A 27611-nucleotide genomic window follows, 5' to 3' on the forward strand; every position below is an offset into this window, starting at 1 on the left:
GTGTCATGTCTTCGTTTTGGTTTTTATTTATAAAAGGTAAATCATCGTATATACAAATTAATCAATAACCGAAAATACAGTCGATCACATGTAAATGTTACAAACTAGATTCACAAAATGTAATTACTTCCAGGTTTTAGAAAACTGCCTTTATGAGTCGGCCATCTTGTCCAGGGCCAGCAGAGGTGCCAGAATGCGGTTCTTGTTAGTTTCCACGATGTGGCCATTCTGAATCATTTCATCCAGGATGATGTGCACCTTGTCCAGGTTGAACATGATCTGTGCTCAAACTCAGGAAATCAATAAAGCCCCATTTTACGACACATTAGGCATAAAGACAGACAAGTTTATGGGTTAGGGCTTACACGTTCCAGGGGTCCTATATCCTCCTAATCTATTCATGTGTAAAGGATACATCCAGTTCACTCTGTTCAAAAAAGAGGAAATACAAATCAAATAAACCCAATTTATAATAATTTGCTATACAGACCAAGAACACTTAGCTGTAATAGACCCTGTACTCACCACACGGCTGAAGTACTTGTCAAGAACTTCCACAAAGTTGTGGACCAGTTCATAGATGGACAGCTCATTCTGTGAAGAGAAGATGATCCCACTAATCACCATTATGTATATGTATAGTGTATATTTTAAACTATACATATTGTCACATGCAAATATGACTCATCTACGGATTCAATTGATCTTCGTGTCCTCTCCTGGACGATTTCTCACCTCTGAACCACTGATGCCAACCACTATAAACAGGGCTGCATACTGACGGTACACCAGCTTGAAGTCCTTGTATTCCACAAAGGAGCACTGCAAAGGCACCGGACTCAGCACATTAGTGAAAGTACAATTGACACCTTGAGACTTATGTCAGGCTGAAGCAGACAGTGTGAGACGGTTCTGCAGTATATTATTGTTACGGTAGTACGTAATACAGTATGTTATCCACTACCCTAACAGCTGAAAGGGCTGGATGTGCTTGAGAGAGCAGACCTCTTCTTTTTTACGTGACAGACATCCCTTCACCACGTCAGCTTCAAGGGGCGCTCTCTTCACCACCTCTACGGGCTCGTAGTACTTGGACAGCCGGGTCTGCCCCTGTTTGTTTACCATCAGCAGGAACTTGATCATCGTGTACACCTACGGGCATACGGGTGTGGAGGTGGGGTTAAGTATTCGTAAACAAAACAAGGCATACATTCTTTACCGTTTACACAGAAACACCACCGCAAGCTGTTGACACTGACCAAACAGCTAAACTTAAGCTTCCACAGAAGAACTCCATAGACACACGTCTAACAAAGATCACAATGTTAACGCCCACTGTGTGTCACTGCATATTTCAAACGTACATTTAGCTACTTCTGGTTGTATCGGGGTCCACTTGGTCCATTTCCCTAGCAAGCGCTGGACAGTAGATTGTCAAACGCATGCTCAGTAATGTCACTTGATGACAGGAAAAAGGGTGAATAACTCCCGCCATGCAGTGCGGCCCAGTTCTCCCTCACCCCCGCAGTAAGGAGAGACATCCAGGGAAAGGAGTAATGGCGGTCGGCAAATCCGTACGCTGACACCAAATCCAAAACATACCACCAACTCATCATTGCCTGCGAGGCACTTCAGACAGAACAACGTTCGACTTCTGACGAAAATACTGAGCTGAGACAGGGGAGGGGGACAAAATCCAACGGCAAATTGTTGGGACTTTCTCTGTCTTAAAAATGGATGAACACCCTGGCGGAGGAGTTGGAATGGCCGCCCCAAGACAGCAGCAGCAACAGCCGCAGCAAGGGAATAACAACAACGTTAATCCCCAAATCGGTGGCGGAGGAAGCGCAGTGATGGCTCTACAGCAGCAAGACGAGATGCCTCGGCCACAGCAATATACTATCCCTGGTATTCTACACTACATTCAACACGAATGGGCCCGATTTGAGATGGAGAGGGCTCATTGGGAAGTGGAAAGGGCCGAACTTCAGGTAATGTTAGCTCGCGACTGCTACGGCAGGTCCGCTAAATAGCTAGCACAAGGCTAGCGCGGACCAGATCTGTCTGCGTTGTTGTGATAGCTGGCTAGCTTTTGTAACGTTATTTCAATGTATTTCGCTACAGATTGTAACCTACGTTCACCACATCCCACAATCAAATGACATCCCATTTCCCCTTTTAGTAAGGGGACTAGCAAGTTTATCTAACTACATAATATTAAGTAGGCTAGTTGAAGCAAGAGCTCGTGCGTTGTGATACCATGGCTAGCCAACGCAATCATTTCTCGCCAGCTAACTAGCTAACTAGTTCTGCGTTTTGGATCTCTCACCCGTTCTTGTGTTTAAACTCTGCGACTGTGGTAGTCTGCTTGTCTACGCATTTTTGAAACAAAATATTTACACTGAATGGGAAGATATGAAACCGAATTTAGATGACAGTCTACTAAGAGTACTACTAGTTAGTCTGTGAATGCAGCCATTTTGGTGTGGTCATTATGGCGTCGTTTTGGCTGGATCATTTTGCTAGCTAACATTAGCCACTGTCCTTAGCTTTAGCTACAGCTGTGTAAACATTCAGCGTGTTTGTAAAAATGGCTAGCTTGCTAACGCATCTTGGTTAGTTAGATGTCTGTATAGCTAGCTATAACCCTCTAATGATGGTAGACTGTCAATATTTCAACGGCTTATTTTCTTAGCCACATGAATCCAGCTAGCAAAGCTATCTGACAAGGCCTCAGTGTCTACCTCACGAAGCCACAAATTTTGGCAAGCAGGCCAAAGTTTCTAGCTGCATAACATTAAGAGTATTTTAAGTATTGGTATCACACCGTTTAGTCAGCATTGTACCTAACCCGGGTACTAGAAGGACCGTATTGTTCTAGCGACTGTTGATACATTTCAGAATGTTGTTGCTTTTAAAGTGGTTCCAGCGAGGTTTTGAAATGAAAGGGGTGGAAAACACTGCTTTGTTCAAACACACCCCATGACTGAAGTGGAGGCTGGCAGGCCATGAGTGAGCCACTGTGGATGTTTGTTAAGAGTGCCCTGTGCTGACTTGCTCAGTGACACATACTTACAGCATGACTCCACCTCTGACCATAGTGATAAAACGGAGCTGTCAGGAGATTGGAATGGATACAAAATGTCTTCCGCATCCCCCTCATTCAAAATACAACTGGCAAACAAAGTCAACAGTCTGAGATTCCCATTCCTTTCTTATTTAGTACCTTAATTGTTTCATGTAGTACAGGATCTTGGCCAAGTCAACAGCTTGTCACTCTTGAATGGTATAAGTTTCACTGGATGGTCTACAGAAGGGGAGGGGGGGGGGGGGGGAAGCCAGGTGACCTTGTTTTGTTTGGGCTTACTCCTTTTGGTGTCAGTACTACACCAAGCAGCTCTGTTAGTTAACCCCAATCACTTCAATGTCTTCAATGGTGTCACACCAGATCTGGAAATAGCCTAACCAGAGCCTATCTGGGTTAAATCTGTCTTTCCAGGTCACTGAGTCTGTCAGACCGGCCATACTTGGGGCTCTAACCAGCCCTTGCTTACAGCTTCCCCACTAGCCTGGCCTCAGCCTGGAACAAGACAGGCTAATGACATCCCTGTCCCCCTTCCTTTCTGGGTCTAGATGTGAATGAATCTTGATGGGAATTATACAGAATTGCTATAATTGTATGTAGGCATGTGTATTTTAATAGCTGCTGAGTAGCCCATTTTGTGAAATTGGTGCCATACCATCTTCTAGTGAATGGTTGATTTGTATCATACTGGAATTGGACAACGCACTCCTTGTTATCTCACTACAAACCCCTCAGTGATAATTTCTTCAGTTAGTTATGAAGTTACAGTGGTCTGTTGTATGTCATCCTTGTGCCCAGTTGAAGGAAAGAGGCTGTGAAGGTGACATAATGATGGAGAGGTGGCAAAGGGTGACATCATGACACTCAGGAACTCCAGTGTTTCCTGAGGTGCTTCACTCACTCACTCACTCACTCACTTTCAGCCATATAATCTTTACTGTCAGCTCTATCTTCCCTCTGCCTCCTTGTGTAGACTGAATTATTTTTATTCCTCCCTCTTTCTCTCTAATACTCCTTCTCTTTCTGCTTTTCTCACTGAGTTCTGGATCCTGGCCTAGCTGGCTGATAGTCCTAAGTAGGGAGTCCCAGAATAGCTGCTGCTCTACATAGTCCACTTGGGACACTTTAAACTGTGGAAGGAAAAGCCTGGCTGGCTGTTACACACATGGGTGGCCTTCCAGTAGGGTGTTGAAAACTTGATTGTGGCGATAAAAAGGCTTATACACTAGCATATTGATGCAGAATACCTATGTCACTCATGTCATAGTAGGAGTAGACCAGGCAAACTGCTTTTCTAGTAACTTGTGTACTCTGAGGCCAAGAATAAGTGTAGTCCTGAAGCATGATACATGTACCTTTTAGCGTGGCGAATGATCATGTGATTGATTGGTCTCTAGGTCTGAGTGAGTCAGCGATTTATTTGCGTCTCCATTAGGAAGGAGGCAGCTGTTAGGAAGAATGCTGCAAGGAGTTAGTTGTAACCATCATGGCTTCTCCTGCTCTCACAGCCCATAATATCCCTGTGTCAGTGCTGGTTTGGTCTGTGAGCTCACTGTCTGTCTGTCTCCACACTGGCCAGTAGGATTAGAGCCCAGTGCTGGTTGCCCATGACCTCACTGTGGATGCACATCAGCTCCACGCATGAGGCTCTAAGTGCATACCTTGTGTACCTTGCCAAGAGAACAAATTCAACCTCATACTGTTGGTTTCCTGGTCACGACCAGTTACATGGAAATGGCAGGTGTGCATGTGTCTGTTCTGTGACAGCCCACTGCAGCCTGTAGACTGAGTCTCCCAGGGCAGATCTTCTAGCAGAGAGCCGTGTCCATGTTATTTGGAACCCCAATACCTTGTTACCACAGCAACTGTGTGTTAAACTGACCTTTTAAAGGGGTTGTGTTTCCATTTTCCTGTAAGGGAGAGCTGTAACTTAAGGATCCTGCAACAGACCTGGCAACAGACGGACAGACTGGCTGTGTGGTAGGGCACAGGTGACAGGGTAGGGCACAGGTGACAGGGTAGGGCACAGCTGGCAGGGTAGGGCACAGGTGACAGGGTAGGGCACAGGTGACAGGGTAGGGCACAGGTGACAGGGTAGGGCACAGCTGGCAGGGTAGGGCACAGGTGACAGGGTAGGGCACAGGTGGCAGGGTAGGGCACAGGTGGCAGGGTAGCGAAAAGGGATCAGGGTAGGTACCCTTATTTTTTTCAGTTCTGCTTATTGGTGTCTATGTTACAAATCTGCAAGGACTTGTGGCTACCTGCCCGGACCTGTTCTAGGTGACCTTGTTACACATCAACGCACAACAGACATTTGATTACACATAAGATAGCATTCTTTACATAATGTTACCCCGACAGCGTGAAAGATCGACGGTTAACGGTCAAAATGGGGTTTCAATGTAACACAGAAATCGACAACAATTGCTTCACCAACTCAAAACATCGAGTAAATCATTTACTTATAGGACAGCTGACATTACTTGTAGCTGTTTTGGCTGATGGTAGTCCAGTTGTTTAGCTGCCAAGCTAACCTCAAGATATCTCAGCATTCTGATCCATTAGGTTAAATCTGTAAAATCACCTCAGCCCAAAAGAAGCTATTCAAAGCTATTTCATACACATTTATTTCAAATTGTATTTGTATCTCTTTATTTAAGTCTGTTTACTCATTTCTAACAAGTCAGTAAGACTTATTTATTGAACTAAAAACTTCCCAACTGCCTTGCCAAATTGTTTTAGGCTACATCATAGTGCAAGAATGTGTGCCTAACTACAGAGAAACATGGATCATGGCATTTCACATTTTTCTTCCATTGCTGCTTGGGCATTCTGAATGTTTTGAATTTGGATTTTTTTTGTTGTTACCTAACATTTGTCCTCTATTTTCCATTGCTATTTTCACCATTTTGGAACCGAAATGAGGTCTCGAAAAAGAACCAAAACGAATAAGCAGAAACAGTATCTATCATATTATAACGGTGCCCAACAATACTAGCAGTTTAGGGCTATGGGGTTAGGGTAGTAGGCTAGGGGGAGCTGCATTAGGGGTAGCAAGATAGCGCCAGTGAGAAGACCGAGGGATTAGGCTGGCACAGAAGGGCTAGGACAAATGTAGAAAAGGGGCCATTGGGCCCCTGGTTGGCTGAGCTGGTTTCCAGAGTGTCCACAGCTCAGAGACAGATGGAGACAGCTGTTGTGGTCCCCTCCCTCTCGTCCCCCCCCCTGCTGTCTCTCCTCCCATGTTCCTCTCTGTGAGAGAAGGTATCTACATGCACGGAGCTACGCCGGTCCTGCCTGTTTGCTCTGCAGAGGAAGTTGGTTCTACTCGAGGGCCCTCTGAATGAGTATGTATGTTGGGCCCATGTGCTTGCTCGCCCCCAACCCCTCGTACCGTCTCTCCTGTTCCTCCCAGGTCCGTGTCCAGGAGCAGAGGAGCTGTCAGCGGCCTGTTATGTAAGACTGGGAGGGGCTCAGACCTAGAGTCACTGTGTCAGGGCACCCCACTTTCCCAGTTTCCATGACTACACCACCTGAGTCAACCCCCAGTTTACCTGACAACAGGCTGGTCGCCATGGCACCGTGGCAGCTTTCCTTTGAGTGTAGCGGGGCATCTAAAAATACCCCCTGCCTGCCATTACCCTGCCTTCCTGCTACAGTACCCTGCCTGGTGGCCTTCTAACAGTGTTGGGTTACACTCTGCCAGCTGCTCAGGAGGCCCATAGAGCACTGAGGGAGGGAGGGGGGGGGGGGGGGGTCAGAGGCAGATGAAGCTACCACAGGGTGATTGTATCGCGGAAGTTCAACACAGTTGCCCCCCCCTCCCCAGTGCTGCCCTGCATGACCCTTCCCCATAGTAGCTGCATGGTGGTCCTACCACCCTGGTGGTGAATAGCAGAACCAGTGTTGGTCGCCTGCTAGTGTGGTTCATCAGTTTCTGCCTGAGTTCTGTCACACGTTGATCCCTACTTGCTGTACGGCAGTGGGCCACTTGAGGCTCGGGTGTCCCATTCAGAAGTGATGGTGCTGATTGGTCATGTTATCACACAGGGAGCGAGTCATCGGACGCCGTGCGGGCAGGTGATGTTCACTCATCTCCTAACCCTCTCTCGTCTTTCTCTCCCCCTCCTGTCTCCTCTCCCCCTTTCCTTCTCTCCTCCAGGCCCGGATAGCATTCCTTCAAGGCGAAAGGAAAGGTCAAGAAAATCTAAAGAATGATCTAGTTAGAAGAATAAAAATGTTAGAGTATGCATTAAAGCAAGAAAGGTAAGTTGGCGACATGAACCTGAGTCGTTTTTCGTCGTCTCACAGCAGGATGATGTCATTAGAATGGAAACTGCTGTTGTCAGATATAGCGTCATTATCTATTCTCTTGACATTACATTTGTCACTTTCTTTCAGAGCAAAATACCACAAGTTAAAATATGGAACAGAGTTGAACCAAGGCGAGGTGAAGATGCCAAGCTTTGAATCAGGTACTGTAGACCTAGCCTGGTCCTAACCAGACTCTCGTACATTTCATTTGTAAAGAGAGTCTGGCCTCGTTCCATTGACAAGAGTTGACTTCCTTGTAGGCGGGTGCTCTGTTGAAGTTTAAAACTATTGGATCTGCCCAGAGCCACTCTGATCTGCCATAACCAATCACTAGCATTCGCCTTAGCCAATTCCTTCACCACTACTGTAACAGAGCTAGCTGCCGTATCTGGAAAATCAAACTGTTCCAGAATCCAGTGGGGAGGAGGGCCACAACATCATGGCCACCAAAAAAACTCAGCAAAACTTGCTCTTGCTCCGGTTTTAGCTGTTGGATATTCGGCAGCGTTGCCACAACGGACCGAATGGCTTGGCTCGCATCTTTCTCTGCCGCCATTACAAAACTACAACACAGACTAGCGCACAACATTAACTTATTGTTCTCAGCCACTCCCTCTGTTTGCTGATTGGCCAGTTAAAAGTAACCTGCAAATTGTGACCTACTGAACGGCCAGACCGAGTACAGAAGCAAAATCTAAATAGAGCGGAAGTACGTCGGTCGGCAGAACCAAGCTACTGTAGACCTACACTACATCCACAATGGAGAGACCATCCTTTTAGAGACCATTTATGTCTATTCATTTTAAGGCTGTTTCATGGTGGTTTTGTCGTGTGTGTGTGATCCTTTAGAAGACACCAAAGACACAGAAGTCCCTGCCGTCCCTCAGAACAGCCAGCTCACTTGGAAACAGGGACGACAACTCCTCAGACAGTGAGTACACACACACACACACACACAGCGAGCATTCAACTTCAATATGGATCATTCTTTCAGAGATCGTGTGAGTATTTACACCTCAACATGTCATCTTATCATGTTCCCCCCCCTCCTCCACGCCCCGCCCCCCACAGGTACCTTCAGGAAGTAGGCTACACGGACACGATACTGGACGTGCGGTCCCAGAGGGTGCGGTCCTTATTGGGCCTGGCGGGCTCCGAGCAGAACGGCTCAGTGGAAACCAAGAACCTGGAACAGATCCTGAATGGAGGGGACTCGCCCACCAAGAGGAAGGGACAGGACCTGAAAAGGTGCTGTAGATCCTGAGGAGTACTAGCTTAGCATGTTTACCCAGACTGGGAAACGCATCAGAAGAATCTAAAAAAAAAACAAAAAAAAAACTGACATACAGTTTTAGCCGGAAAATTGCTTTTCTGATTTGAAACTGGCCAACGTCACCTCACTAGATGAGTTGTCGGAGATCCTAGCGAATGGTATCCTAGCTAATAGTTTCTGGCACCAAGAAAGCCAAAGTCATAATGTCCAATTCCATCACCAGGAGCCCAGGGGACGTCCTTGAGACGTTTAACTTCCTGGAGAATGCCGACGACAGCGACGAAGAGGAGGACGAAGAGGGAGACCTGATGGAGGAGGAGTCAGACAGGACAATCAAACACAGGATAAAGAAACACAAGGTCAAGGTGATGAAGAAAACACACACACACACACTGCAGGCCAGATGAGACATGAGAAAAAGCCGTTGAAAGTACTCGCTAACCAACAGGAAGTTAGACTAACGAATGTGTTTGTTCTTCTCCATTTGGTCTTTCTTCTCCTTCTCTCTCTCAACCCCTCCACTGGATCCATCTCTCTCTCTCTCTCTCTCTTTGTCTCTGTGTGTCTCTCATTCTCTCTCAGGTGGGTAACGAAGGCCTGGCGTCTGACCTTCCAGAAGACCCTGACACTGAAGAGGCTCTGAAGGAGTTTGACTTCCTGGTGGGCGCTGAGGACGGCGAGGGGGCGGGGGAGGCCCGCAGCTCTGGAGACGGGACTGAGTGGGGTAAGAAGAGGAGTGTGTGTGTGTGTGTGTGTGTGCGTCTGTCTGCAGAGAGGAGTGCTGTGGAGTGTGTTAGTGTAGCAGCAGGGCTAGCTGCGCTGTGGAGTGTGTTAGTGTAGCAGGGCCCTGCGCTGTGGAATCTCTGGAAGGTGCCAAAGCTGTGTCAGCATTCCTTCTCCCTGCTGCATGGGATATTCTGAGCATACACACATACACACACACATGCACACATACATACACACATACATACACACATACACACAAGCATGCATACATACACACTCACATGTCACTAGCCTGTAGGGCACACGCCACCCTCAGCCTGAAGTTGCTCAACTGTTTACCAGTTCCCTCATGTCCAGAATGTGTGTGTCATGTAGAAATAGAGTACATGTGAGGATGTCTGTCGAAAGTGGTTGTAGTAGTTTGTAGGTACTTTATTGATCCCAAAGGGGAAACTGCAGTGTTGCAGCTGGCAAGAAGAGGAAATCGCAAGAATAAACAAAATATAGACCTAATGTTGTGTGAGCATTCTGTGTTCAGGGCCTACATGTGCCATGTTGTTTACCTAGTCTCTGTCTGTCTCTGTGTGTCTGTCTGTCTGTCTGTGTGTGTGTGTGTCTGTGTGTGCGCGCGCGCGCGCGTGTGTGTCCGTATATTTAGCGGAGCCTCTGCCCTTCTCAGGGGGGAAGTCTTTCATCATGGGCTCTGATGAAGCGCTGGAGAGCGTCCTGGGGCTGGGTGACCTTGCTGACCTCACCGTCTCCAACGATGAGGCCGACTACAGTTATGATGTGAGGGCTCATGCACGTAAACACACACACACACAGGCCGTCCAGCACTTTCCAATCCCCATCACCGACAACACCTGTGTCCAGTTCTCCATCCACACACTAACCATCTGCCTCCGCTCCCCCATGCCTCTCCCAGCTGCCGGCCAACAAGGACTCGTTCAGGAAGACGTGGAACCCCAAGTACACGCTGCGGAGCCACTTTGACGGCGTGCGCGCCCTGGCCTTCCACCCCGTAGAGCCCGTGCTGGTCACCGTGTCTGAGGACCACACCCTCAAACTGTGGAACCTGCAGAAGACCGTCCCTGCCAAAAAGCAAGTGGTTCACCCTCGGATGAAGACGCTGTTTGCTTATTTAGGCTTTCATGACTTGGCTCGTAATATATGTTCGACAACTGTAAAACACGTGTTGCTGATTGGACGCGGGAGGCTAACACACACACACACAGGGACAGGGACCTGGTAGCTGGCAGGGACATTCAGACATGGCTGGCTCGGGGTGCATCTATAGTGGACAGGGTGGTGGAGAACCTGTGCTAACTGTGTTCTGTGGTCTCTGTTCCATAGAAGTGCCTCTTTCGACGTGGAGCCCATCTATACATTCAGAGCCCATGTGTAAGTACAGCCATACTACCAACTTCTCAGGCTATATAATGCTGTCTAATACATAATCCAGTATTATTTGATACCCATTTTAGATTGTACCTATATAATGGATTGACACATTTGAGGTCTGGTGTGTGTGAGATATTAAGTCCTCTCTCCCTTCCTTGCCAGTGGTCCTGTTCTCTCATTGGCTATGAGTTCCAGTGGCGAGCAGTGCTACAGTGGAGGGATCGACTCCACCATCCAGTGGTGGAACATCCCCAGCTCCAACGTAGACCCCTACGATACTTACGGTACAAACACACACACATACATACACAGACACACACACACACACACACACAGGAAGACCAGCTGTTTCCCTCTGGGGCTGAAGAGTATAGAGCCAGAGCATGTTTCCTGAGTGGTCACTGTCACAGCCTGACCTCTCCTCCTCCTGCCCCCTCCTCCTCCTGCCCCCTCCTCTTCCTGCCCCCTCCTCTTCCTGCCCCCTCCTCTTCCTGCCCCTCCAGACCCCAGTGTGCTGGCAGGCTCGTGGCTGGGTCACACGGACGCCGTGTGGGGGCTGGCCTACAGCGGCATCAAGAACCGGCTGCTGTCCTGTTCTGCCGACGGAACCGTCAAGCTGTGGAACCCCCAGGAGAAGAACCCCTGCGTCAGCACTTACAACTCAGACATGGGTGAGATGAGGAGCAGCCTAGCCTGCCCCCTGGTCTCTGCCACGAGCGAGTTAACAATGTGAACGCAGTGGTCCCCGTGACGGCGTCGTAGTAGTAACGTTCTCCCGTCTGGCCCTCAGAACACGGCATCCCCACGGCTGTGGACTTCAACGGCTGCGACCCTGCCCACATGGTGGCGTCCTTCAACACAGGGAAGGTGGTGGTGTATGACCTGGAGACGTCCCAGCCCACCGTGGTGCTGCCAGCCCAGGGGGAGAGCAGTGAGTCCAACACCCACTCACCTATCCCACCTTGTAGCCAGCAGTGGTTCCTGGTGATCCGACCTGGTGTCTGTGTCTGGTGATGGTTCTGTCTGGGCTTCAAGTTGACCTGTTGAGGTGGGTGTCTCTGTTCCAGCTCTGCCAGCTGCCAACCACATCAACAAGGTTGTGAGCCACCCCACCCTGCCTGTCACCATTTCCGCTCACGAAGACAGAAACATCAAATTCTTCGACAACAAATCAGGTAGCTGTGCCTAGCTGGAGCATGAGCCTCAATGTCTGGCTCTGGCTGTCTGCCTGGTCTGTGATGATGTTGAGGATGGCTGCTATAGATGCTCATGATCACCTTGGATTAGTGTTTTGTTCATTTCATGTTCTTTTAATGTGTGTCTCTGTAACACAAATTGTCTCCCAGAGGACCTGTGTGTTTTCTAAGTCTGTGGGTGTGCTCTGACTGTAGCTGTTCCTATGTGTCTCCTGCAGGTAAGGTGATCCATGCAATGGTGGCCCATCTGGATGCAGTGACCAGCCTGGCTGTGGACCCCAACGGAATCTACCTGATGTCTGGCAGTAAGTCCTGCAGCTCACTAACTGGCCTCCCCTCTGGAACCAGCCCATCAGCCTAGCAAACTAATGCTAACTCTGGGACCAGTCCAGCAACCTGCTAGTGCAAATTCTGGGACCAGCCCATCAGCTTAGCTAGCTAGCGTTAACACTGTGACCAGCCTAGCTTGCTAATGCTAACACTGTGACCAGCCCATCAGCCTAGCTAGCTAATGCTAACACTGTAGCTGTGTCTACTACCGTGCACTTCGAGCACTGACTTTCAGTGCTTAGGGCGCTTACACTTAGCCTGACATTGTCATACTCATAATTCTAGTCAGAATATGAGTCTGAAAACTCTGTTGGGCTGTGACTACAGGGCGTGTTTCAACCGAACTCGTAAAACAAATGCCTCTTCGCTCAATTGGATAGACCTACAATCAATCAGAGGAACGTAATATGTTGTTTGTTGAAAACAAATTCAACCCAAGGGCTCTTTCGTGACATTGTTGATTACGTTACTGTTGATCATCTGTCCATCATCGTATAAAGCCCGCCCTGGCAATTTCATTGGTCCGTCCCGATCGTGGTTTTATGTAGTTGTTCCCAATACGAGACCCTCCAGACCCAACTTCCCGACCACATTTTTTTGTGGGCGGAGAGAAGTTGGGCTGGCAGGCAGGCTAGCTTACACTCACAAAACCAGCAGAATTCAGTGCACTGAAAGTACCCGGATGGCGCACTGCAAACGGTCCCAAAAAAAGTGTACAACAATGGACACTACGCTCCCTAAACGGACGCCATCTTGGCTAGGTAGCGGAAGAGCCCTTTCGGCAGCTTTTTCCACTTGGGGTGGAGAAGCGCGTTCATTTTGACAGGTTTCGCAGCTGTCACAAGCAGATTTGTGTCCGTCACTTCCGCCAAGTGGTTAACATAAGTGTTCCATTTCAGACAGCACTTATCAGCGACGGAGTGCACTACATATTTAAGTGCACTACATATGTAAGTGCACTGTATTGCAGTGCACTGTATTGCAGTGCACTGTATTGCAGTGCACTGTATTGCGGTGCACTGTATTGCGGTGCACTGTATTGCGGTGCACTGTATTGCGGTGCACTGTATTGCGGTGCACTGTATTGCGGTGCACTGTATTGCGGTGCACTATATTGCAGTGCACTGTATTGCAGTGCACTGTATTGCAGTGCACTGTATTGCAGTGCACTGTATTGCAGTGCACTTTGTAGTGTTCGGTAATAGACACAGCCTGTGACCAGCCTAGCTAGCTAATGCTAACACTGTGACCAGCTCAGCAGCCTAGCTAGCTAGTGCTAACACTGGAACTGATCACTCATAACCAGCACAGAACTATGTCAGTAATCTGCTTGTCTCCGTCTTGCTTGCCCCCCCCTCCGCCAGGTCACGACTGCTCCATCCGTCTGTGGAACCTGGACAGCAAGACGTGTGTCCAGGAGATCACGGCTCACAGGAAAAAGTCGGAGGAGTCCATCTATGACGTAGCCTTCCACCCCTCCAAGGCCTACATTGCTAGTGCCGGGGCAGATGCCCTTGCCAAGGTCTTTGTCTAGGAAGAGGGTGCCCCCTAGCTGTCTGGAGGGGAAACAGAGGGAGCGAGAGAGATGGAGGGACGACGACGAACCCACAGCCTGGTTGAAGACTGACATACTGACTGAAAGTAGCCTGTTTGACCTGGTGATTACACTACATTGAAACTGCCACCCCAACTCCCCCTTACCCTGCCGGACTCACCCGCAGTGCCAAGGAGACTCCAGGGGAGGGGAGCGGAGAGGAGCAGAGGGCCCCTCAAGTTTAATCTGTTTTCAGACTAAAGTAACCTGTAACTGTAATTTACTGTAAGTTGAAACTGGGGAAAGACCCAGTGTGTGTGTGTGTGTGTGTGTGTGTGTGTGTGTGTGTAGCCGTCTGCCTGGGTTTGAGCTGTGATGACATCTGTTCTGTCGGTATGTTGCAGTGACTTCTGTATGGCTGTCATGGCCGTAAGTCGGTGGAGTCGCAAGGTGAAGGACAGCCCCTGGTGGGCCAATAGGATTCCTACTTCAATTCAGAAACCCCCGCCCCCTCAACATTTATGTAGCGTGAAAAAAAAGTCAGTCAAATTCATACTCTAGTGTTAGTTACATACTGACTTTGTGTAAAAGAAAAAAAATATATATATAGTTTTTATAATCCTTTTTATATAAATAGGTCGGTCATAACAGCACTGAAGAAGTCAAAAAGAAAAGAACAAAGGGAATACTTTATTCCCTTCTGATCGCTCCATCACAACCCCGATTGACACATGTCCCCCAACATCCCCTTCCCTGCCACTAAAGTGGCGCGTGGGTCTCAACAGTCTACGATGGCGTCCTTTTCTTTAGACCCACCTCTTTTTCTCCCATGATGGGTAAGAACCTGGCCGGTGAAGGCAGACCCCTGAAGGCCTCCTCAGCCCCCCCCCTCTCCCCGGGTAATCAGACCGGCTCTGACGGGGGAGAGGGAGCCACCTGAGACTATTAAAGCGCAGCCCAGGTGAATCCTACACCCCCACTGCAGTGGGCTCGCCCATAGCTCTGCCACCATAGAGATAGACGCATAAGGATCTCTGTATGCCACTGCCTGCCCACAGGAATGAAGACCGGGACTTTCCCGGTCCACGAGAGAGAGCTCCTCTGTTAGATAATTAAACTGCAGCATCCTATCACTATGTGATATTTTTGTACACCTTACTGTAATGAGTTTATTTATCACAGGTTTTAGACATCAAATAGCTATTTATTTCACTTCCTGGTTAGTTGAGTCTTTTGGGTATGGTCGGAGGAGGGCTCTTGTAGTCCCTGCCCTCTTTAGTCTAACTGAACAGTTATCTTGAACAGTTGGCAGCTGGGTTGGTAGAAGAACAATTTTAAAATGCAACCTCTTGTCTGACTGAGGACTGCTCTCATCCTGCTAAATTAGTGCTTTGAAGCATGGGGAGTCACTTCTGTGTTCTTTTATTCCATGTATTGTTTGTTTTGTTTGTTTTTTTAAGTGAAGGGAGTATGATGGCAATCAGATGAAATTATGATTCAAAATCTTATTTTTTGTTGCTTAGACTTCTCCCTCCTTTTATCCTGTAAAACTTATTTTATTTTCAAAACATGCTACAATTTATGGTGTAACTAAAGACTTTTTGTTTGTATAATGCATGATTAATACAATAAAGTATTTTTTCTAGTCTTCCAAAAAAAAGTTTAAAAAAAATTCTGATCAGTTTGCGAGTTTTGTAAGGGTTTTGATTTACAAACTATGAATCAGCTGATTTTAAAGATTGTACCACATAGCAAAATACAACTGTTGAAAAGTAATGTATATAAAATGTCTATAATAAATATTAAATGGTGTACCTGTAGAATGCCTCCGGTGTTGGGGTTTGTTCTACAACATTCTCAGTGACAACAGGACACAATGTACAAATACACAATTCTTTCAGTCTTTATTGAAAGAAAACAAAGAAACAATAAATATGGAATACAGAATAATCAAAAAACATTCAATCGAATGAGAATCTCCCTCTGCTCGTAAAAAAAAAAAAGTAAAGGTTCAACATGCAAATGTACGTGCAGGCTTGTGTCAGTGGAACACGCGCTGTCACAGGTTGAAGCAATAACATCATTAGAAGGCTAGGAGACAGTTTATAATGGTATGTTTCTACCTACACACCACTCTTACCACTGAGTAAAAGACAGCACAGTTATGAACTACACCCAGAGCACGAGTACGTTGCTGTGGTTGCAGGCACCTTGAGACACAGACAGGGGGTGCTGTTTCATATGTGACACTGTTACTTTGAATCAGAAAAAAAAGGATAGCTCTGTGAAATTCATATATACATAGGCCTATCGATATAGTTAGAGCCTTACAACATAGGAAAAGCATGGAAGCATTAGGAGTGTATGTGTATTCTCTAGGACTGAAGTTAGTAAATAGTGTCTGATCCAGTCAACTGGACCCATATCCACATTTATCTTGCTTTGTGTTTTAGAGAGAATACACACATTGTCCAATATTTACGTGTTCAGAGGAAGTGTTTAAAGGTGGTTTGAGAACATTAGGGGGAGCTACCTGTATTTAGATGGGCTGGACATGTATGTATATAGAGGCATCAAAGAAGGGCAGTGAAGAAGCCACGACAAAGCTCAGGCTGGTTTGTTTGCGGTGCATATACATACATATATATATATATATATGTATGTACGTGTGTATACATACATGTATATATATATATATATGTGTGTGTGAGGAAAAGGAGGTGTCTAGTTGGCATTGGTGAAGTCTTGGCAGATGGCCCGCACCAGTGGCTGGGTGAACTGCTGCAGCCCCGTGAACTCCCGAGAGAAGAAAGCGTGGCTCTCCTTAGGCTCGGACGCCATCGCTCTGAGGTCATCAACAGGCGCCCAGGCCACGCCCACTGAGAAAACTGTAATACCTTTGCATCACAGAAGGAGAAGAGTAAGAACAGGTTCACACGCACACGTGCATCGACACACACACAAAGAGACGCAACCATACACACACACACCTTCTTTCTGGGCTGCCAAGGCAGGACCTCTGACGTCATCGTAGGACTGCCCATCTGTGACCACAATCAGGAAGTTCCTCCTTGGCCCCACCCTCCTGGGCGGGAAGAGGTTCTGGACGGTGTAGGTGATGGCGTCACCGGTGGCAGTGCCCCCTGACATGTAGGGCACGCTCTGCAGAGCCCTGATGGCAGCCTCCTTGTCCTTGTAGTCATACAGACCAAACTCCAAACGCTGGTCATAAGTGAACTGAACAGCACCTTACAAAAACAAAACAGGACACGGATGAACACAAACACACAACACTGACACACGTCTCCACACACACCACACACACCACACACACACCACACACACACATATTTAAGCATCATATTTACCTATTCGGGCTCCCACATCGGAGATATCAAAGCTCCCGGCAATGGAGGAGAGGAAGTCGAGGACAAGACGGAAGTTTCCATCCCCCACGCTGGAGGAGCCGTCGATGAGGAAGCCCAGGTTGACGGAGTTGTAGCAGGTCTTGCTGCACAGCAGTTGCTCCGCGGAGCACAGGCGCTGGGACAGGGGCTTCACATGCTTAGTGGTGGTGAACCAACTGGGCATGCTCAGAGCGAAGAAACCGTTGTCCTTGCAGACTGCCTGACAACACGCACACACACACACAAAGATGAATGCACACGCACGTGGACAGACGAACGTAAAGGGAAAAACGGATGAATACACAGTGAGTGGCAAAAAGACACATTGAACATAATGTGCAAAAAGATGATTATGATGCTGATTAGGTATTCAACTTCACCAAGGTAATCTAAGGAGCTGTGTGTCTCTACCTTCTTAGCAAAGTCCTTGTCTGGGACCATAGCCAGCTCTTCGGGGGCAGGCCTGGCAACTGACACCAGGAACACGTTGATGCCCGACTCTCTGGCCAGCGTGGCCGCCTCCCCCAGATCATCAGACGGCCAACCGTCGACGAGCACCATGATGACCCTGGGGTGACCCCGCCTCAACCCCGCCTCCGCACTGAAGAAGTACTCTACGGTGTGCATGATGGCCTTACCTGGGTTACAGGAATTGAATTCGCTTGTCACTTCTCTCCATTCTCAAACTCATTCTTTCATCTATCTTGTGTATCAGTTTATTCAATCTCTCACTTACACACACACACACACACACACACACACAGACACACACACATCCATTACTTCATGCCAATCTGCTGTGACATGCTTCATGTAAGACATTGTTAATCAGATGTAACCTGTGTTGGTGTCGCCTCCCTGGTAGCTAATCTGCTTGATGGCTGAGACCAGCTCTTTGGGCTGAGTGTAGTTGGTTAGGAAGAACTCTGTCCTGGGGATGTCACTGCAGAGGCAACGGGCCGATGTCATCAATCAGTGTGCTGTACTATGGGGAGGGGAGGGGAGGGGCAAAAGGACTATCTTACCCACCTGGTCTGCACCACCCCCAGATGTGGCCCATCTGGTCCAACTCTGAGCATGACTACCAGCTTACTAAGGAAGTTCTTCTGCAGGGTAAAGCGCCTCTGGCCGATATTCTGGCTGCTGTCCAGCAGAACAGCTATCTCCATCTGACAGTCTGCCACAGGAGAGACATGCACAATTATCAATCAGCAGCTCAGCAGTTCATTATGATATGAATGCTTACACTGGCCAACCTTACGCCAATCCTAGACCCAAGTTATTACCTCTGTAATAAACCATTATGAGGTAGCATGATACTTTCTCAGCAAATAAAGCAATTTCGCAGAGCTCACACACATACACACATACCTCTATTTCCTCCTGATGGGATTTTCTTCACTGGCTTCTTTAGTGGTTTCTTTTCTGCAAGACACACAAAACACACACACTCGGGTTACTGCATGGCTTTCTCCTTAGTGTTATGATGGTCATAAAACATCGTTGATCATGAGTCTGAAATGAATAAAGACAGATTGTGTCTGTGAAAATGCTCAACTATTTATGCTTATGCAGTTAGTTATGTTGTACTATTATCCCTGTATTTAAACACCAGTGTGTATGATACTTATTAAGCCAGACTGGTTGGAGCTCGACCTGGTTCGGCAGCAGGGAGGGCAGTAGAAGTGATCTTACTGGACAGCTCCTGGGGACCATAGACAGCACCTGACCACACACAGGGAAACCCGGACTCAACACAACTGCACTAAAACTAAACAGTTAATGAAATCGAAGATTTGATTTAGCGGATGTCGCTAAACACAGTCCGCTCTACATGGCGCGTACTATAATGATATGATCGTTGATGGTCCGTAGTTTCAACGATGAAATTCCAGAGAGCTTTTTATTGATTTGTGGTGTGTCGCCACTTACCGGCCACGGTGAAAGATGAGGTCCACCTGGCCAGCGCCTGGGATTGGACACCGTGGGAGTAGGAACTGAGGTAGTTCACTCTGCCCTGCAGTCTGTGCACCTCTACCGGACCACCAGACGATTGGATCACCCCTCTGAAAAAGAAAGGTATGGCCGCTTAAGTCATAACGTTAAATAAGCGACAAATAAGTGAATGCAATCAAAGGTTCTGTTCATATCATCCCCTACCTGTGTACCGCAGCAGCGCAGACACTAGACACAGAGGCATACACACCGGAACCGAACACCGACACACGCCACTGCGTACAGTTGGGTGGACACAAGACCACCTGTCGGGACTCCGGTATGTCTGCCCCGCGTGTCAAACAGGCGATTGGCAAGGGAACTGAAACGTGAATGAATAGCTAGACGATGAATATTAAATCTATACATTAGTTTCATCTTTAGAGTATTCACCAGAGCAGCCAGACATTCAGGTAGGCTAAGGTGGGAATCGCTTTCCTTCAAACTGAAGACCAATGGGCCTATGGTTTCCCACAGCGACCGGGGCCTGAGTGGTCTTCAGCAACATTAACATTCTATCCAGTAATTAATTGAGAGGTTTTTATAATTGAATATAATAAATTACTGCTAGGACACAACAACATATTTCAACTGTAATTCACCAATGAGAATAGATTTATAGTCACTTACCATCTGGTTCAGATCCAAATGCTCTGGATATCAAACCCAAAATACCTGGACGTGAAACAGAATAGCTGTTCAAGCAGTGATTTACAGAAGATCTTTTGTCCTTGGAAAAGTGCTCTCAATGAAGTTCCAGTTTAATGTCATTGTAGATCTTTAGTATCGTACTGACTTAAATCCGGTTATAGTCAAGTTAGTATAAAAACAAATTACATTTTTAATTGGTTACAAAGCCCAGAAACATACAGTATGTCATAGGATCTGATTGTCAAACTAATTGTCGACACTCAAGTCGTTTTTTGTCTTCATTTAAGTTGAGAGGTAAAGGAGAGCTTCTGCTCTCAACACCAACACAAATATTTGTTTACAACAAAATATTAAAATACTTAGTAATACATTCAGAAATGCATCGAGTTAGTTTACCAACTGCTTACCTAAAAGGTGAAGAACAGCAGACAGATTTGACATTATAGATTCAGACACCTGCAAAAAATCAGTCCATCAGTAACAAAAGTGAAGTTCTTTTCTGGATGCACAGTCAGTGAAACTACAGCAGGTCAGGCAGATAAACTGGTGTTGAACAAGGACATAGGTGACAGTGGTTGCCTATTGAATCCAGAGAGAAAACAACAGCCTGATCTAGAATGCTGCCTGGGTGATTCTCAATCATGCGTACACAAGAGCATCTCCCTCTGAGTGTATAAGAAATAACACTGAAACAATAAAAGTCAAGCTTACAGATAATAATTAGCAGGGGAAAAAAAACTTTTCTTCAAATTTTAGTTTGATAAAAATCCAAAGATTCCGATCGGATGTTGCAGTTGGAATGTGTCAGTATTCCTGAGAATCTTGCAGTATTCCTTGGTTCACTTCTGACCCTCCAGAGAGAGCGACGCTGCTTAAATAATCTCCCCCAGCTTCCCAGTCATCCCTGCTGACATCAGCTGAGGAGGGAGGGCCCTGCTGGGGACGACACAACCCGGGGCAACTTGAACCTGGTAGTGAAAGCAAAGGGAGGACAAACCTGGCAACGTGGACAATGAGGTGTCCTCAGGGTGCCCTAAAAGGGGGTTAAATATGATGAAGGTAATAATAATTGTCATGATTCCATGACAGCTTACAGTCAGTTTAGAACCAGGGCAGGTGGCTTGGTCACAAAAACACCTCTACTTGTCTCAGGGACCTGTCACAATCAACTAGTCATCACTCTGAGGGGGCCCTGGGGTCACTGCAACACTGTACAGTTGAAAACAGGTACACGTTGGGGTTAATATTAGTAAAGAGTTTGTGAAATAAGTAATCCAACTTTAGCTTTGCTATTAGTAAAAAAAATCTCTATTCCCCTCCAAGAAATAATTGATGACCTCCCTGTCTGGCCCAACCCAACACCGTAATTTTTCTGTTGCTTGGAAGTTTCAGAGTAATATCTACAGCATCTCATATTTTCCAAATCTCCATAGCTTTTAAGTCCTTTGTAGAATATGTTATGAAACATAAGAAATAACATTTTAAATTCAATTTCTCTCAGTGATCTGATGTATGTCCAAAAAACTGGTACTAAATGATCGGTCTGTTCAGCTTGCTGTCAGAGAGTATGGATTGGCAGTTTGTTATTGCTCTTACATAACTTTCCTTAATAGTGATGTTGAACAGCTGTTTTATTTCACTGTGCTTTGTTATCAGATGGGACTACTGTTTGAGGCTGGTCCAGAGAGGACTGTTTTCATTTGACGGAGCTTCGTTGAAGTAGCCTACTCAAACACTGGGATGTTCAGTCCCTCAGAACACTAAATCCTGCTCCAAATGACCCCCTTCTGTGTCAAACTCACATTGACTCTTTGCTACGGTACGAATAATTTCGACAAATATAAACCAAGTAAGATAAACAACATACAAAAGTCATATTCACAACAAATCAAGTTTTTCAGTCCTTGTAACCTTTTCAAAAAATAACTATAAAAGGAGTCCATATAAATCCAGGCTAAGACAATACAAGGAACTCTCCACAGGATAGTTTGAACCTGAATTCTTCTCCCTGAAGGCCCAGTGAAGACACAAAGCTCTTCCTGAAGAGTGCCTGCAGGACAAAAGCCCAAACAAGCAGCTCACCTGAGATCTGTGTCAGCGTATTGGCAGAACAACTGACCCATTGTCCACAATCCTCGTTGGATGTTGTAGTGAGCACCAAGGAGGTGCCCCCCCCCCCCCCCCCCCAAACGTGGTTTTCCTGCGTCAGCATGCTGGACCCCTGGCCAGTCTTCATGGAGACTAGTTGTAGGTCCAACTTTGTATTTTCCTGTCAGATGTGTCATTGGGGGGGAGGTGGGGTTTTACGATCGTGACGAGATGGACTCCAAGATGGAGTCATTGTATATCTCTCTGTCCCAGTCCTCCTTGTCTCTAAAAGAGTGGAGAAGGATCTAGGGTTTCATAAATCCTCAAGTCATGTTTGTGTCCATAATCGTGGTGTCCTCCAAGTATCAACAAACTCGATCATCATATTTCTCCGGATTAACTCTCTTGCTAACAGACAGCAGGCTTGGTTCATGGTTTTGTGGTTTTTGGTTTTCTCCCAGTAAACAGGTGATGGTCACAAGGAGAACTTGGCTTGGTTCTCCATTCCTCCAAGCTAAGTTGCTGTTAAGACGTGTGAGTGTGTAAGTGTGTGTGTGTGTGTGTGTGTGTGTGTGTGTCACTGCACGAGTGTGTGTGGGAGGAGGAGGAGTTGAGTAAAAAGGAAATTACACAGTTGTTTCAGGTCAGGCCAAGCTAGTTGATCTCTGATTACGCGGAGGGAACAGAGAGGTCCCAAGGTAGGATGTACCCAGAGTCCTCACCTCAGAGGTCAAGTTTTTAATATGACCTCTCCAGAATCAGTACTATTCACATGCCATCTTAACCTGCTATTCCTGTTGCTAAATCATAACACCTCAAATCATTTGACTACTTTGAAGTCCCTGACTGTTCATGTTCATCAACTCCAAGGTAACTTTAAAGTGATTCATAAACTCAGTTACAGCTTCGAGATTCTGTTTACAGCAAGGTGTGTCTTAACAAGCTAGTGTTTTGGTGACTTGCTTTTGTGCAGGTTCAGGTCCAGGGACCTCCTGGGCTGTATTGTCTGCCTGTCCTCCTCCATTAGTACAGCTGACATTCCTGCCTGGACCCTTTGGACAACGGCTCTCTGTACATATACTGGAGGGACATCACTTCTGCCAGAGAAGGCAGCCACAACTGTCAAACAGAAGATGCAAACTTGAAAATGAACAAACCAATAGTCAACATTTTTTAAAGGAAAGACTGTGCACTTTAACATAGTTCTTGTTTACCTGCCTGACATAATTATATAAGGGAAACTGTGGATGGTAACATAGTACTCCTCCAGGCTGGCTGACTGAGGAAGTGAATGGCTGTCTGCCTGTCAGAGTGTTTCCCAGGCAGCCCTGGAGGGGCCAGAGAGGGGCCAGAGGAGGGCCAGAGGAGGGCCAGGCCCCCAGATTAGCGAGTGCAGGTCAGTGCGGGGCCGTTCTCACCTCTTCCAAGGCTCATTAGTGCTTCTCTCTGCTCCTCTGAAAAGTACCGGGAGTCAACAGTCATTAACCAGCAGTGGCCCTCCCCTCCCCCGTCATATTTATCAAACAGCCTTTCAGCATGAACTTACCTGACCATGACTGACGACCTTTGCAAACATCACAGAAACTGACAGACTTTCTCTTTCCATCAATAACAAGTGACATTTATTATCAAAAACAATACATTTGATACTGTAAATTACAAAGCAGACATGATTTCTGATTTTACACAAAGACTGTAAGAGTGAAAATGGAGCAAAGTAGGCAACCTCCTCCTTCACCGAGGCCAGTCCTGGGCAGCAGGACATTTATGGCAGAGTTAAGAGACATCTCAGGTCAGATTAGCCATACCCTGACCTGAACCATGAGAAACTGGCCCAGAACCAGGGCTCTAGTTGTCTACACAAGAGAGGGCTACGGGATGTAGAACCATATGATATCCCAAAAACAACATTCCTTTTGGATTCAGTGTCTGACCCTGTGTGCGGTTTCATTAATGACACAAATGGGGTTTACAGACTTACAGCTCCACACTGAACAGTATTTACTTGAATGACAAAAATGGGACCGCTTTGTCTTCCGCCAGCCAACAGGCTCACAGACGGCCTGAGTTGCTTAACCTCCTCAGAAACCCGCGTGCAGGACGTATGAGAGAACTGCTGTCGTTACTCAACATGGGCGCTTCCTCCCCCCTCTCCTCCACCCTCGCCTCCCCCAACCCTCCATCGCTGCTCTCGTTGTGACCCCCCAGCTCCACCCCCGAGTCCAGGTTAGTGTGCCCATCAGCCTCCTCTCCCTTCATGGCCGCCACCTCCACGTTCACCTGCACCTCGTCTGGGCGTAGCGGGCGAGGCAGGAGGGGCGTGGGGGTCTGGCAGAAGGTGAACCATCCAAGGCAGGCTGGACAGGACCAGGGCCAGTGGACCAGGGCCATCAGATTCTCCCTAAACTTGGCGCTCATGCCCAGGTAGATGATGGGGTTATAGAAGCTGGCTGACTTGGCGAACAGACTGGCCAGGATGCTGGTGAGGGGGGGCACGTCGTAGCCCAGGGCCGACCACATAGAGATGACGGCGTAGGGAGACCAGGCCAGGAGGAAGGCAGCAGCTAGGAGGAGGGACACCTGGGGGCAGGGAGAGGCAGGAACATTAGCCGTGGGTGGTGTGTGTGTGGTAGGGGTGTGTGTGGTAGGGGTGTGTGTGGTAGGGGTGTGTGTTTGGTAGGGTTGTGTGTGTGGTAGGGGTGTGTGTTTGGTAGGGGTGTGTGTGTGACCCACCCGTGTGATGCTGCGCTCCATCTGCCTCTGCCTTTCGCTGATCTCACCCCCTTTGCTGGACTTGTGGGCGGAGTTTACGGTGCGGATGATTGACACGTAGGAGAAGACGATGATGGTGACGGGGATGAAGAAGTTGAATATGAAGATAAGGAGGACGTAGAGTCTGTATGGCACTGAGTACCGGGCCTGGACCCAGTCGATCTCACACGTCCCGTACTTACGAGCTGCATGCAGGAGGACAGACACCCAAACTTCTTCACATTTAAGACTTTATGATAAAATGTAAGACGTTCAGTCCGAAACGTATCCCACAATGCAGCAGTGGGGACAACTTACATGTGTAACTCCCCCAGCCCACTAGAGGCGCTCCGGACCAGAACAGAGCAGACAGCCACACTGAACCGATCACCATGGCAACGTTAGGTTTAGTTATGTGCTGAACTTAAAATGAGAGAAGAACATCGTTTGTCAACTGGTTATCGTAGGCACATCTCTGTGACAATGAAAACAAATGAGATCAGATCTGAAACTGGGCTCTATTAAGCTACTCAGGGTGAGAGACTTGACAGACAGACAGACAGACAGACAGACAGGCAGGCAGACAGGCTGTGTCTGGTTAGCGTACCATATTGTGGCTGGCAGCCTTTGATGTAGCGGGTGATGCCGATGGCAGTCAGAGTGTTTATGCTGATCAGCCCAAAGAGTAAGATCAGGAAGCCGTCCACCTGGCACACACACAAACACACACACACACACACACACACACACACAGGCTGACACGCCGAACATTTCAGAATGCAGCCAAATGGCCAGGCTGCAGTGCACACTGTGCCAACCCCATCCTCAGCTCTTAAGCACCTGACTCCTCCGTCACCATAGTCCCCAGTCCCCTGTAGTCACCCTGGCCTAACTTACCCCCCAGCACCGAGACACTGGAACCTCCTACTACCTACCACCTGGCCAGGGTGACAAGATAGGTAGCCTGCCCTACCTGTATGAGGCAAGTTCTTTGTAGAACGATTCAGAGGATTGTGTGCTCTGGGGTTTGAGTTTAGCCAAGGACAATGACCTCACACAGTCTGCCACAGTCTGCTGGAAGGTAGACAGGAACACTTAAAGCACACACTCCACTTTAGCAGTGGAAAGTTCTGTTTTTTAATTATCTCTCTTTTATTTCTCTCATCTGTCAAACCTCGAAGGAATCCCGGGTTGCCAGGGCAACGGCAGTGAGTAAGACAGGTCCAGTTTCATCTTGAACAGTGGGTCTGCTTTGTATAAATATACTTGATGCTAATATACAAGGTCAAACACAAACATTATTTTAAAAACACCTCTCAAACTTCGGACGCTATTTCACGGGTTAGGGTTTTTGAGAGAAAGACAGAGAACGCAAAACACGCAAAAAAGAGAGAAATAGAGACGTGAAAAAGACAAGACAGCGAATGCAATCGTTTTTGGAGAGATCATTCAAGTCCCTGCTGCAGCAGCCCACCTGGCAGGTCCACAGAGTTCTGATCAGCTGCCCGTCGTCGTTGAGCACATTGAAGACCTCCAAGATGCCTCGGGAGTAGCCGAACATGGCTATGCCGGCATCGGACACGGCCAGGTTGTAGGTAAGCAGGTCGGACGGCTCCAGGTAGTGTCTCTGCTTGGTCATCATCAGGATCACTACTCCATTACCGATCCACGACAGCCAACCTAAACACAACAACAACTTATCACAATATAACACACAACTTCTAATAATAACCATTACAACTATTACAACTGCTGTAGTGGTCATGATTTTAATACTGGCTTGAGAAGGTTTATGTGTTGCTGTATGAATAGTACGACTTAGCGTAGCTCAGTTTTATAGCATTCGACTGCAGATCAAGAGGAAGCAAGTTCAAATCCCCCCCTCCCTGTACCCCTGGAGGATTCTTACCTAGGAAGATGAGGTAGACCCCAATGGCGGTCTCCCCCTCATCCGACACCTGGTACACGCTGATGTTGTTCCGATAAATGGTCCCATGGTTCTCCATCATGCAGTCCTGTTAACAAATTCCCAGACTCGACCTTTCACAGCCGGCTCATCTCCATAACACACGCCTCCCTGGGGACCAGAGCTCCAAGCACTCCACCGCCCTCTGGGTAGAGCTGTACCAGCAGTCAACAGTCCCAGGTACTCCACCGCCCTCTGGGTAAAGCTGTACCAGCAGTCAACAGTCCCAGGTACAGAGGAGGTACCGAGGGAAGCTTGGACCTCAGCACAGGCTAGCGGTCGCTGAGGTGGAAGATGTTTCAAACAGCAGATAGTACAGGGGGAGTAGGGAGTCCCTCAGAGCAGCAGGAAGCTGTTGAACATCCCCTTGTTCTTCTGGTGGATGTGTCTGGTGGATGTGTCTGGAGCGAGAGGAGCCGAGACAGTGGATGAAGCCTGGAGGATGTAACCCACCCTGCCTTTCACTCCATCTGTCGGCATGAGAGACAACACTGCTGCATCTGAGCATCCCTGTGCCCTACATAAGGAGATTATCAGGTAAGTCTAATGCGCTTGTCTGGGTCACGGCAGGCTAATGATGACAGGGGAATGTGGAACTTTGGAAATCTATTTATTTATGTGTGCATGTTAAATACAACTGTGTGTGATGACAAACATGTAATATGAAGGCATTATTGTTTACAGTGGGGAAGTGGCCTCATTGATTTGACTTCAGTACAAACAGACAGAAAATCAGTCCTTGGAGACATATTGGTGCAGCACCGAATAAGATTGTTAAATTTTATTGATTCATGTGTAAAGAAAGAGTTAGACAAACATTGTAAGTCGTATCATAGACATTATAAAACAAATGGAATATCAGAGTCATTCAGGGGCTAGAGGAGGTTTAGAAGG

At 47.4% G+C, this 27611-nt stretch overlaps 5 protein-coding genes across 8 annotated transcripts in view; 1 reads left to right on the forward strand and 4 right to left on the reverse strand.

Annotated features, from left to right (window-relative positions):
* Positions 1 to 6: 6 nt before the first annotated feature.
* Positions 7 to 1499, reverse strand: ap4s1 (adaptor related protein complex 4 subunit sigma 1). Of its 2 annotated transcripts, none has more exons than XM_084679554.1 (6): positions 1365 to 1499; positions 1006 to 1152; positions 736 to 822; positions 526 to 594; positions 416 to 427; positions 7 to 279 (listed from the first exon to the last, which is right to left on the reverse strand). In XM_084679554.1, the coding sequence occupies exons 2-6, from the start codon at positions 1141 to 1143 to the stop codon at positions 151 to 153; spliced, it is 435 nt and encodes a 144-aa protein (XP_084535680.1). In that variant the 5' UTR covers positions 1144 to 1152; positions 1365 to 1499; the 3' UTR covers positions 7 to 150. The 2 variants fall into 2 exon arrangements, with proteins under 2 accessions (XP_084535680.1, XP_084535690.1); XM_084679564.1 differs by having other exon boundaries at positions 1260 to 1440.
* A 31-nt stretch (positions 1500 to 1530) lies between these two features.
* On the forward strand, positions 1531 to 15682 carry strn3 (striatin, calmodulin binding protein 3). Of its 3 annotated transcripts, none has more exons than XM_084679513.1 (16): positions 1531 to 1991; positions 7248 to 7351; positions 7487 to 7560; positions 8249 to 8330; positions 8471 to 8647; positions 8896 to 9037; positions 9255 to 9396; positions 10057 to 10187; positions 10324 to 10499; positions 10752 to 10799; positions 10962 to 11083; positions 11303 to 11470; positions 11590 to 11730; positions 11867 to 11974; positions 12214 to 12300; positions 13690 to 15682. In XM_084679513.1, exons 1-16 carry the CDS (start codon positions 1734 to 1736, stop codon positions 13857 to 13859), a joined length of 2130 nt encoding a protein of 709 aa, XP_084535639.1. In that variant the 5' UTR covers positions 1531 to 1733; the 3' UTR covers positions 13860 to 15682. The 3 variants fall into 3 exon arrangements, with proteins under 3 accessions (XP_084535639.1, XP_084535647.1, XP_084535655.1); XM_084679521.1 differs by having other exon boundaries at positions 8896 to 9031; XM_084679529.1 differs by lacking the exon at positions 1531 to 1991 and adding an exon at positions 6335 to 6432.
* Positions 15683 to 15765: 83 nt separating this feature from the next.
* Positions 15766 to 20749, reverse strand: coch (coagulation factor C homolog, cochlin (Limulus polyphemus)). The gene is made up of 13 exons (XM_084679542.1): positions 20624 to 20749; positions 20320 to 20368; positions 19892 to 19936; positions 19427 to 19583; positions 19199 to 19332; positions 18923 to 18991; positions 18638 to 18691; positions 18296 to 18443; positions 18106 to 18209; positions 17678 to 17904; positions 17228 to 17486; positions 16850 to 17107; positions 15766 to 16756 (listed from the first exon to the last, which is right to left on the reverse strand). The coding sequence occupies exons 2-13, from the start codon at positions 20351 to 20353 to the stop codon at positions 16584 to 16586; spliced, it is 1662 nt and encodes a 553-aa protein (XP_084535668.1). The 5' UTR covers positions 20354 to 20368; positions 20624 to 20749; the 3' UTR covers positions 15766 to 16583.
* Positions 20750 to 24052: 3303 nt separating this feature from the next.
* opn6b (opsin 6, group member b) lies at positions 24053 to 26760 on the reverse strand. The gene is made up of 6 exons (XM_084683380.1): positions 26661 to 26760; positions 26226 to 26431; positions 25359 to 25458; positions 25070 to 25174; positions 24734 to 24957; positions 24053 to 24580 (listed from the first exon to the last, which is right to left on the reverse strand). Exons 1-6 carry the CDS (start codon positions 26758 to 26760, stop codon positions 24053 to 24055), a joined length of 1263 nt encoding a protein of 420 aa, XP_084539506.1.
* Positions 26761 to 27467: 707 nt separating this feature from the next.
* scfd1 (sec1 family domain containing 1) overlaps positions 27468 to 27611 on the reverse strand; it is a 12446-nt gene continuing 12302 nt past the window's right edge. The window contains exon 25 of the mRNA XM_084679575.1: positions 27468 to 27611. This exon is cut by the window's right edge and continues 87 nt beyond it. The gene's annotated coding sequence lies outside the window, so the exon portion shown is untranslated.

The sequence above is a fragment of the Hypomesus nipponensis genome, chromosome 3, assembly GCF_054491055.1.
Source record: "Hypomesus nipponensis isolate SF chromosome 3, ASM5449105v1, whole genome shotgun sequence".
Taxonomy (NCBI): domain Eukaryota; kingdom Metazoa; phylum Chordata; class Actinopteri; order Osmeriformes; family Osmeridae; genus Hypomesus; species Hypomesus nipponensis.